Source organism: Eptatretus burgeri, chromosome 15 (assembly GCF_056783735.1).
Source record: "Eptatretus burgeri isolate ZD-2024b chromosome 15, Ebu_testis_v1, whole genome shotgun sequence".
Taxonomy (NCBI): Eukaryota; Metazoa; Chordata; class Myxini; order Myxiniformes; family Myxinidae; genus Eptatretus; species Eptatretus burgeri.
Window position 1 is genome coordinate 60,101,774 of NC_140975.1, and position 12,444 is coordinate 60,114,217.

The 12,444-nt window shown below is 45.3% G+C and overlaps 1 protein-coding gene across 2 annotated transcripts in view; it reads left to right on the forward strand.

Annotated features, from left to right (window-relative positions):
* Positions 1-12,444, forward strand: part of CNRIP1 (cannabinoid receptor interacting protein 1) — a 58,284-nt gene that overhangs the window by 21,433 nt on the left and 24,407 nt on the right. The window contains exons 1-2 of one of the 2 annotated variants that reach the window (XM_085856237.1): positions 5,328-5,564; positions 9,524-9,668. In XM_085856237.1, coding sequence (XP_085712363.1) covers positions 5,386-5,564; positions 9,524-9,668 — 324 coding nt within the window. In that variant the 5' untranslated portion in view covers positions 5,328-5,385. Of the gene's footprint in view, positions 1-5,327; positions 5,565-9,523; positions 9,669-12,444 lie in introns of those variants that run through there. The other variant, XM_085856239.1, reaches the window with a different exon arrangement.

Here is a 12,444-nt window from a genome sequence, read left to right on the forward strand (position 1 = left end):
AACTGATCTAAGGACCGATATGGTGTCCTGTGAATTTCCACAACCGTAACAATATATCAGGAAATGTAAGCTTCGTTTCGTGCAAATCGTTGTGGATGTTTACATCTCAGTGTTTTGGACTCCGTGGTACCACAAAATAAATGTTCTCTGATCAAATGTACTTTTCGTTGTGGACAGTGAATTAATTGTTTCTTACAGATTGAGTAACAGGATTTACACCAGGTCGGCTAATAGGACTAATCAGAAAATTCCACAACAACCGTAACTAGCCGAGTTTATGTTAAACAATACCTGTGCTGTTAGACCGTCATTGAAGGATACTCGAGAGTGAGATATTCCATAAATAATTCACTCATTAAAAACAGGATTATTATAACGTAATTGTGCGTAATGTTGTGTAAAAGACAATAATTACATAAATATGTTAAAAACAAAGATACAGTCACTGTATCAAATCTGTGTTCGGATCAGAAGTTTCTTACTGAATCAAATTTGATCGAACCTTACCGGTCAGGTCAGGTTCGATCTGTGACCTGCTACAGGTACCATGTAAACCTGTACTAACCTGTTCCATGGTCGGGTTGTCGGCGACTAAACCGTCTCCCCCACCAGGTTTTCTGGTGAGGAGGGTGTTTGGATATGGACATCCAGCAGGATTAAAAACAAAACCTGTCAAAGGGCGGAGGAGCTCCTTGTGAGCCAACGGCCATCCATATCTAGTGCCCAACTGTGTCTGCGGACGTCCTCCTGCAGTTGGGTTACTTCTTATTAGGAGGTTGGTGGCAGGATTTGCACTCCGGCCACCGTAAAACCCTTCATTCCGCAAAACGCAAAAAAATCTGAAAGCCCACTCCGTGGGAGTACCTCCTGTGCAGCTTCCCTTCGCAGGGCAGCTCACCGGATGACGGCATTGGGGCAAAGCCTTCGGGACCCTCAATCTTTGATGATAGGAGGGAAACCACGGGGTAACATCTCTGGGTCAGATTGCGGGAGAGTGTGTCGGAGTGGTGCTGAGGTGTCGTCCACCAGACAGCAGTCTCCTTGAGTTAACCTGAGGCGGTCCCTTCGGGTGGGTGCCTGGAATGTCCTATCCCTAAGAGAGGATGATCACCTGTCTCTGTTATCATCTGAGCTCAAGCGTTTGGACATCAGGATTGCAGCTCTCTCTGAGGTTCAGAGACCGGATTGCGGCGAGATAATGGTGGGTGGTTACACCTACTATTGGTCTGGTCGCTCTGATGGTTACCATACCCAAGGAGTTGCTGTAGCTGTGTCCAATAAGCTGACCCCAATGATAATTGAGGTAACACCGGTCAACGATCGTATTATGAGATTAAGGATTCGTCACTCCTTAGGTGTCATTTCCCTGGTCTCTGTTTATGCTCCGACTGAGGCGAGTGATCTCACCGTGAAGGATGCATTCTACGCCACACTCGAGTCTGTGGTTGATCAGTGCCCCAGACGAGATACACTTCTAGTCTTGGGGGATTTCAATGCATCGACTGGAAATGATAGGGATGGTTATGAGGTGTGTGTTGGTCCTCATGGGTCAGGAACTATGAACCAGAATAGCACTAAGTTCCTTGACTTTGCAAGAAGTCATGGACTTAGGGTGGCTGGTTCATGGTTTCAGCGCCCACAAGCTCATCGCTGGACTTGGTATTCCAACGCTGGCGGTGTGGCAAAGGAGATTGACCATGTCCTCATTGACGGTCGTTGGAGGATGATCCAGAACTGCAGGGTCGACCGGAGTGCTCAGTTCCTCAATACTGACCACAGGCTTGTTGTAGCAACTCTAAAACTGCACCTTAAATCCTGGAGAATGGTACCATCCCAGCCTAGGCTGGATGTTGCCAAGCTCAGGGATGAGAGAGTAGCTGAGGAGTTTGCGAACAGGCTGAGTGGACACTTGGGGGGTCTGGGTGCTTTGGGGGCTCCTGAAGAGTTGTGGAGCGCCTTCAAGACCACCGTCCTTGATGTTGCCGGTGGATGTCTTGGAGCTCACTGCAGGGCAAAGAAGAATTTTGTCTCTCAAGGGACACTGGATACCATTGACCAGAGTCGCAGGGCCAGGCTGAATGGCAGAGCTGAGCTGTTCAGGGAGCTGAGGCGTAAAACTGTACGTGCACTGAGGGTGGACAAGGAGGCCTATGTGCGAGGAATCTGTGAGGGGGTAGAGCATCACCTGTGGACAGGTGATTCTCGTCCCGCTTACAGGGGAATTCGCGCATTACGTTCATCCAAGCCCATCCCTCGGAGCACTGCAGTTCGAGCAGAGAGTGGTAGGCTCTTGACAGAGGAGTCTGAAGTGAAGGCCCGCTGGGCCGGTTACTTTGAGCGGTTGTACCAGGCTGATCCCCCAGCTGTCGAGTTGGACATCAAGGGTGTTACAATCCCTGTTGCTGACCCTCGAATCAACTGTGGTCCACCTTCGCTTGTGGAAACACGGGCTGCGGTGAACCAGTTGAAACGGGGCAAAGCTCCAGGGATCTGTGGCATCCATGCCGAACTTCTCAAGGCTGGTGGAAATGCTGCACTCGTGTCGTTGCATGCAGTTTTGTGCTCTGCCTGGAACACAGGCATCATCCCAACTGACTGGAAGAGGGGCCTTGTTGTCCCTCTCTGGAAAGGGAAGGGTGATCGCCAAGACTGCAACAACTACCGAGGGGTGACGCTGCTCTCATTGCCGGGCAAGGTCTTTGCTCGGATAATTCTCGATAGGGTTCGCCACCATCTGCTTGAGCACCAGCGTCCAGAGCAGTCAGGCTTTACACCAAAGAGGTCAACGATTGACCGTATCCTTGCCCTTCGTGTCCTCACCGAACGCAGACGAAAGTTTCGGCAGGGGCTGCTTGCAGCCTATGTTGATCTCTGTAAAGCGTTCGATTCAGTGAATCGGGATGTCCTCTGGAGGATTCTTGGTCTTCGTGGGGTGCCACCAAAACTGATCGATCTGATGTCTGAACTCTACTCTGGTACTGAGAGTGCTGTGAAGTGTGGTGGTACCATCTCTGACTTATTTCCAGTTGTTACTGGAGTTCGTCAGGGATGTGTACTTGCCCCCACACTTTTCAGCACTTGTATGGACTGGATTTTAGGGAGGATGTCGGAGAGATCAAGTTGCGGTGCATCGTTTGGAATGTCAAGATCTCGGACCTTGATTTTGCAGACGATGCAGTCATCTTTGTGGAGACTTTAGACATCCTTTTGGGGGCCCTCGAGGTGCTGAATGAGGAGTCGGAGCCGCTGGGATTACGGGTTTCTTGGGTCAAAACTAAGATCCAGGCTTTCGGTGACATCTTGGATGCTGCTGTCCTGTCTGTGTCTGTTTGTGGTGAGGATGTTGAGGTCGTGGAGAGATTCACTTACCTTGGCAGTGATATTCATGTCTCTGCTGGCTGTGCGCCAAAGGTCAATCAACATCTGGGTCGGGCCTGGGGAGTCATGGATTCACTGGATCATGGGGTGTGGCGCTACCGGTACCTGTGCGGGAGGACGAAAGTCCGAGTCTTCAGGTCCTTGGTACTTCCAGTCTTGCTCTATGGATGCGAGACTTGGACTCTGACCAAGGATCTGAGACAGAGACTTAATTCCTTTGGTACCAGGTCTCTTCGGAGAATCCTTGGCTATCGCTGGTCAGATTTTGTGTCCAACGAGCGGTTGCTGAGAGAGACTTGGATGAGATTTGTTACCTGCATAGTCGGTGAGTATCAGTTGCAGCTGTATGGACATGTGGCTCGTTTTCCTGACGCTGATCCTGCTCACCAGATTCTCTCAGCGAGGGAGTCTCATGAGTGGAGGAGGCCAGTGGGCCGACTACGTGCCTCATGGTTGCAGCAGGTTGACCATCATCTCAAGGAGATGGGGATGGGCCTGGCATCTGCCTGGGGGATGGCCAGACGGAGGCCCCTGGAGTACCGGCGCAAAGTGGACGCAGCGACGCGCTGTCCTGGCACATGCTCCCTTACCTGACCTGAAATGGAAGTCACCTGAACTCCCCGTTTGGGCTTGCAATTTGGACGTTTGTTGAACCCGGGAAAATGGGGTCCTTAAGGACCCAATGGGAACAAATAATTTATATGTCATGAACAAATTTAAACAATTTTAAACAATTACATACGCTTGAGTTAAAAACGGTGAAAAAAGGAAGAAAAAAAAACCTCAGTTCCTCATTTTTGTTTTTTTAAACAATACACATAGCAAAAGTAAATGAATAAATCAAATAAGTCTTGGGGTCCAAAGTGTCCCCATTTCGGTCATTCGAAGGTGACAGACAGGTTGGTTCGGCCGATATGTCTGTCTGACGGTTTTGCGCAGAAGCAGCGCTCTTCGCTCCCTCGAAGCTGTCTGGTCTGGGTTCGATTTCAGACCCGTATAAAAGCCGTCCGATTTGTGCTTCGCAGGTCGGGATGGCATCGCAGTGTTCGGTCCCTGGGATGGACGGAAACCTGGGTGGCCGACAGCTCCGAGCCTGCGATTCGTCGGTGGACGTTAAATATTGCAAGGTATCTTTCGCGAAGACGAGGTAAGTTATCACCGGCATCATGAACAAACGAGAAATTCCCACCAAAATTACCTTCAGTCAAACGTCAAGCCTGGCCGACCGATTCATGAAGGTATTAGGCTAAAAGCTTTCCCACAAGGGTTAAATTGGGGCTATTGCATTAGGCAGTGGTGGTAGTAGTAGTAGTAGTAGTAGTAGTAGTAGTAGTAGTAGTAGTAGTAGTAGTAGTAGTAGTAGTAGTAGATAGTAAATTTGTCACCACAATTTAACGTATGATCATTATATATAAAGTATTTGTTGGTAGAAGCTTTATGGTCCAAACGGTATTTTAACCTACCTGAGTGACAACGTCCAGGTGTAAACCGACACCCGAAACCAAGCCGTTAGGTCTCGCGTGGACCGATTCGCATGACTTGTGTGTGCAGAAATGATGTATGACGTCATTTTATTACATAATTAATTAGTACATCAAATAATTACTGAACATTCGATCATCATCCTCGGACGGATTTCATGGCTGGATGAAACACCTGAACGTTTCATTTGAATGACGTCATCCGTATACGTGACGTTCGTGGGTCTCAAGAGCTCAGTCAATCGCAGATTTGTGATAAATGGATTGAATGAACAAACACGTCGTTTGATCGTGTGTGTGTGTGTGTGTGTGTGTGTGTGTGTGTGTGTGTGTGTGTGTGTGTGTGTGTGTGTGTGTGTGTGTGAATATATATTTATTTATTTTTACGTACAGTCGATGTGACGCGTATTTAATTAATTATTTGTTTTCCTCCACGCGCCCTTGGTGGACACTGTGACGCGCACGCGCCGATGAATGGGGGGGGGGGGGGAGGACTCGAGTCGAGCCCGCGCAGTCGCCGTGAGCAATGGAGGAAGTGCCAAGCTTCGTGAAGATCGCCATCTCGCTGAAAATGATGCCCAATGACGCGCCGGTCTTCTTCAAGGTGGACGGGCAACGCTTCCACCAAACGCGGACCATCAAGCTGCTCACTGGCGCCAAGTACAAGGTTGATGTGGTCCTCAAACCGAGCTCCTTAACAGCAACGTACGGTTATTATATGTGTCCATACAATGAATGTGTGTGTGTGTGTGTGTGTATATATATATATATATATATATATATATATATATATATATATATATGTATATGTATATGTATATATATATATATATATATATATATATATATATATATATATATATATATATATATATATATATATATATATATATATATATATATATATATATATATATATATATATATATATATATATATATATATATATATATATATATATATATATATATATATATATATATATATATATATATATATATATATATATATATATATATATATATATATACATATATGTGTGTGTATGTATATATATATATATACATATATATATATATATATATATATATATATATATATATATATATATATATATATATATATATATATATATATATATATATACATACATATATATTAACATATGTGTGTATGTGTGTATGTATATATATATACATATGTTTGTGTATGTATATATATATATATATATATATATATATATATATATATATATATATATATATATATATATATACACACATGTGTGTGTGTATGTATATACATATATTTGTGTGTATATATATATATATATATATATATATATATATATATATATACATATTGGTGTGTGTAACACTTGTTTAATACACCACCTGGAGAGTCTGCACCTATTCCTCTTCGGGTCTGTCCCCATGATTTGCCATCATCACCATCACTCAAATGGTATTGTGCGAGGGTCGCGCAGATGGCACCATCATCTCACCAAGGTGTTTTTGGTGTCAATCCTGCATTCCAGTGATTGGGACTTATTGAGGTTTCAGAGATTTAAAGTGGATACATTTTCACTGCAGAACAAGATGTGTCACGCTCCGCAGGCTTTGTCTGTCGAAACAAGCAAATTGGGGGGGGGGGCGGGGGTGGGTGAATGGGTTGGGGTGGGGAGGGATGGGGTTAGATGTGGTGTGAGTTTGATATTGTAATATTAATTTTGTAGGCTGTATGTAGAGTGATAGGTTTTACTTTAGATGGAATTTACTTCCAATGTATGTGCCAGATGGTCAAGGGGGAGGGTGAGACGGGGGAGAGTTCGGGGGGGGGCAAGATTTTTTTTAAATTCTTGCATCAAATAATAACATTATTTGTCTCGTATCATGGATATGTCTTGTATTTTGTCCAGAATGTGGTTTCCAACTGCAATTAACTTTGGGTCATCATCATTTCTGTAATGCAGCACATACATGGCTGCTCTGTTGCATCGTTGCTGGGAAGCAGCTGTGCTGCTGATGCAGTGCCCCCTGTAGGTTAGAGCAGGTATTTGTAAATTTGTTCAGGGTGCTGGCTCTAACCCGCTTACTCGTAGCTGAGATCAAATGATGCCCCAGGCAAAGGATGCCTTCAGCGCCCCCTCTCTGTTTGTCCAACTTTTGAATACCTAATGAGGGGTAGCAATGGTAGGCAGACGTCAAGCGGTAGTGAGGGTAAGCAGTTCTGTTCTGTTCATGCGTATGGCAGTTTGGCTGCCGGGTAGCTATCACTTCTTGGAAGCACGGCTGTGCCGTTGATGCTGTGCCCCTCCAACAGTACACTGGTTCTCATTTCGCCGACCTCGGAAGGATGACAGGCTGAGTCAACCCCACCTGGTGTTAATTTAGCAGCCAACGGGGCTCAAACTCAGGATTCTATGAGCCTCAGCCAGCTGCCTTAGCCGCAAAGCCAACACCATGCTGAAGGAAGGTAGTGGTGAAGCGGTAGCAAGGGTAGGCAGTGGTGAGGGTGCAGCAATCGAGATAGGCAGGAATGAGGCCAGCGAGACAGTTTTTGTTGGCGATGAACCAATAAATATGTAGAGTCTTCATTCCTTGGGAAGGATCGCAGACGTACAGCTTTGTGTAGTTTCGAAGGAGCAGGAGTTAGGGACAAATTAAGGAATGTTCTATGACATCTGGATGTGGTACACCAAGGAGCAAATGATGCAGGGAAGGTTTACTCGGAGGATTTGAAAAATCTTGCACGTAAACGTTTGAAAAAAGTTCCAATAATCCGTAAATACAGGATGTTGGGTAAGCAGCTGAAAGCAAATGGTTATGAGATAATGCTTTCTGGGATTCTCCCAAGATTTGGAAATGGAACATAATTTATGAGCAGAGCGATTGATGTCAACTTATGGCTGGAATAATGGTGTCGGGAGGAAGGTTTTGCATCTAGGAAGTCGTGGGAACTTAAAAAGAAAAGAAAAAGGGAGATGGAGATGATCACCAACTACCAATTAGCATAGGATTTATAACATCCACCAACTAATGCTGGCAGACAGGACGCCCAGTTTAACGTCCATGTGATTGATGGTGCACACGTTGATGTATCGACCTGCATGCCAAATTTTAAACACCAGGATGGCAGTTTATAGCTGGGCCGAGATTTTAACCCAGGCCAGGGAGCGGTAGCTTCGAGGCAAATGTGCATACCTCTTGGCAATTCTGCCAGACAATATATAACTTTGGATACTTTGCTTTCATTTAAAACTAGCAGGAGCTACCCGGCACTGCCTGGGATGAGGGGATACCCGGTACTGCCTGGATGGGAGGAGGGGATACCCGGCACTGCCTGGGATGGAAGGAGGGGATACCCGGTACTGCCCGCTGGATAAGCTTTTCCCGGCAGTAGTTTCGGGATCTTTTGACTGCAGGCCGGCGACAGTACTGCCTTTGCCCACACCCAACTAGAGGGGGGGGGGGGCACTCGGGAGAGTGCAAAACCTCCGCCGCCAATACTGCTGGGTCACTCAAGTGAACCTTATATCTTATTCATTAAATATGTCAACAGTACTGACAGTTATAGTTATTTTATCCAACATTTGGGGGGGGGGGTGGAAATCACTTAAATCATGTAGAAATGCAAAAAAGAAATCGAAATTTTGTTGAAAAAAAAAGTTGCAAAATTTTTTTTTTCTCGAACAATTTTTTTTTTGGGGGGGGGGGGTTGGAAATCACTTAAAACATGTAGATATGCAAAAAAAAATTTTTCTCTAACTTTTTTTGGGGGGGGGGAACAAGTCCAAAATCTAATGGCATGATCCTTGGATCATACCTAATCCTCCCACCAAGTTTCGGCGAAATCTGTCGAGGAGTTTTTCCGTAATACTGTTCACAAACAAACAAACAAGCAGTCATAGACTGGTACTTACGAAATCGTCAACTTGACCTCTGACCTTGTCTAATAAAAGCTGTCTCTAGATAAGAGAAGGTAGCGAAGCAAACCAGAAGTTTCTACGATGATTCTGTACCAAACCATCAAAAATAGAATGTTTTGGATGTTTGACCTCACTGTGACCTTGACCTTTGACTGATTTTGACCAAAATCTAATCAGCACTAGCCATCACCCTCCTGAATCACGTGGTGTAATTTGACATTGGTAGCTTCTTCCGTTCTCGAGTTATCGTGCCTACAAACAAACAAACAAACAAACAAACAAACAAACAGAAACGGAAGTCATCAATATACTTACGAAATCTTTAGATTTTGTAAGTCACAAACAAACAGAAAGGGGGTAAAACAGTAACCTCCGATCTTCGATGGTGGAGGTTAAATATACACTTTATGGCTGCCTTTCATGGCCTCAAAACAGATGTCAAGGTCAATCTTTCCCACATTCTGAAGTACCCACCCAATATTTGGGTCCTCGAGGTGCTACGGTTCAGCCATGAAAGAATAACGTACAAACACACTCAAACAAACACTTGAAAGTATTACATAGATACAGTGAATCATCGGTGTGAGCATGCACATCACAAACAAAAATCTCCCTTGCCTTGCCTCGTGTTAACAAAACCTTGAGGGACATCTCTCTTGCCTTCAAACATTTGCCACAACGATTCCAATTGTTGGTATTCCTTTTGAAACTGTTGTCTTCATCAATTGATTGACAGAACCATCGTGATTGGAGAATGTGACATCCCTCTTGAAGAAGCGTCTCGGGAATTGAGTGAGGTGAAGTACAGCGGCTCGTGGGACACTGCGGATCTGACGGCGACGAAGAGCGGTGAACGACAGCCAACAGCAGTATGCTTGAAGGTGAGGTTTCGCTTCCAACGTTATGCTTTAGCCTGGACGGATGGCTCTGCCTTTGCATGTCTCAATCATATAAATCACAATTCTTTTTCTTACTGTGACACCGTGATTGACAAAAAGGTATATGCAATGTTGGAGGATCATGGAGAAGCATTGTTCGTTTTTTTCCCCTGCATTGCTTTTGGCTGATGGAAGAGCTGGACAGATATACCACTTGAATGGCCAGGAAGTTAAGATATAATAAATCAATCCAGTACTGTGTGTGGGATCACGGCATCATTCGGGACTGGGACACCAAGCGGCTACCAAAGGAGACCGTGATCAACGGATGTTTTCGTACATCCGGTCATCATTTCTAAACTCAGTTAAGTACAGTTAACCTGTGTCCTAATTTCACCAAATCTTGTTGAAAAAGGTTTTTGAGATGAGATCCGAACACTTTGAGCTGGATGAGGCAACTACGGTATGCGTGCACCAACCGTCGGAGGGACATTCAGTCGGAAGACTCGTCTGACAGTACTGGTCGTCTGTAAATGGTTCAGATCCTACAGTGTATTTTGCTTACTTAGTAGGAGACTTATCACTGGATTCCTGAATAAATTCCAATTTTCTGACACCTTCACTCGAACGACAGGCCTGCAAAGCCGGTTCTTGAGGGACGTGGCCCAAAAACGTTCCTTAAGAAGGTGGGAATAATTGAGACGTTAAAAGGAGTCATGATCGTTGGTGGGGGACGCCACCTCGTGTTGTTTTTGAGAAAGCAATATTTTGCTGGAGTTTAAATGTATGCAGATCATTTGTTCATTGAACATATTGAATCATTATGCAGCACAATATATCAAGATCAAGATAAAATTGTGTTTGTCGGAAAAGGGAGGAAACCATTCGCTGAAGTGTGTGAATAATGTTTAGTGGTGTTTATTTGTCTTAGTAATGAATGCTGGGTCAACTGTGAGTCAGAAGAGCACTTCTATTTTTTATTAATTTTTTTGGAAGGGTTGATAAACAGCGGTTGAAAAATTAATTTAGGATTTGCTACATGGTGATGATGCGATCACATGTTCAGTACAGTGACGTACACAAAGATATTAAAGTTTTTAAATGCCATCCGTACGAAGCTACATGGAGGCGGAGGGAACAAAAACAAAAACAAAAAAAAGAATCTGCGACATAAAAGTTATTGATATATATATATATATATATATATATATATATATATATATATATATATATATATATATATATATATATATATATATATATTGTTGCGAATTCGTGCCCGCCGGCATGCGATCGGCCACGTGACTCGAATCGCGGCACGTCGCCCACCGGACGGACAATTCTGTCGTGACCCTCTCGGACTAACGCCGGGAGCTAGTCACGGGTGGGCCTTTCGGCCTCACCACGATCGTGCCAATCAGCCACCCGCGTGGGATAGGGTTGTTCGCCAAACTCGACCTACCTAAGTACCCACGCGGATGGTAAACCGGGCGATCGCACCTCTCCGCAGGTCGACTCCGGACACGGGCCGCTTAAGCGGTCCGTTCTGTACTATCGGGATAACCGAGCGGTGTTATCGTCGGCCTCGACGGTTCCGATTAATTATCGGGCGTATTAAGCCCACGACGAACCCGTTACGTGAAGCAAGATGGAGATTCAAACGAAGGAAAGGACACAGCGAAACGGGGAACAATTCAACATAATGCACTTTATTTACACGACACACGAAGAGCACACATATATCAATTTAAAATAAAAACAACAATGCAGAGCTATGACCGAATACGTGAACACATGGCAACACTTATGCAGTTTTACGTTACAAGACACGGCGCCACAAGATGCATACAAAAAAACAAAAGAAAAGGCCACCCTCAAAGACAAGGGGGCAGACGGGGCCCGTGGGCCTTTATGGCGTGGGACTTGGCAGACCGAACAAGTCCCACGAGACCGTTACAGGTGACCTGCACCCTCGCGGTGCGATGGTGGGCGAGCTCTCTCTGGCGCTCCTTGTACGAACGTGCAGGTCCGTGCAACACAGCTGGCAGAGCGGCACCTCCAGTCCGCGTCCCTCCGCGACGTCCGGACTCCCCACCGACTGCAAGCTCCAACGAGCGGTTCGCTCTATGGACCGCTTCTCCAAGACCCAGACGGGAGAAGACCATGAACCGTCGACTGATACTGACACTCTCACCGACCGCCCTGACCTGACCTCCTCTGACCTGACTTCCTCTGGTGTCACTCTGCTCGTTAGCGGCGCCTCCGTGCGCCCTTTTATTTCCCCAGCACCTCACCCCTCCCTTCGCGGCACGCGGGGGGGGGGGACATTCCACCAGAGAAATCGGGGCGGGAGTTGAGCTTCAACCGTCATTCTTGTTTACCAGAGAAATCGGGGCGGGAGTTGTTGTTGTTTCCCTTTTGTGTTCGTGGAGATGTTGACGGTTGCTGGCAGAGTGGTGAGGATGGCGTGGTTGTTGAGAGGCAGGTGTGGTTGTTGTTGTTGTGAAGCGGTGTTGTGGTTGGTGGTTGTTGTGTGATGGTGGTTGAGACGTGGTTGGTTCAAAATAAAGATAGAACAGAAAAACGGCTATCTCAAAGCGTCGCAGCCCGAATGAATCACATTTATTCCCTCTAAACAACGGGTTTGGGGCTAACTACACATGTACTTAAGAGATACCTCACCTACGGGACCTGAATGGTGGTTTGCGAATTTCCACAGCCGTAACAATATATATATATATATATATATATATATATATATATATATATATATATATAT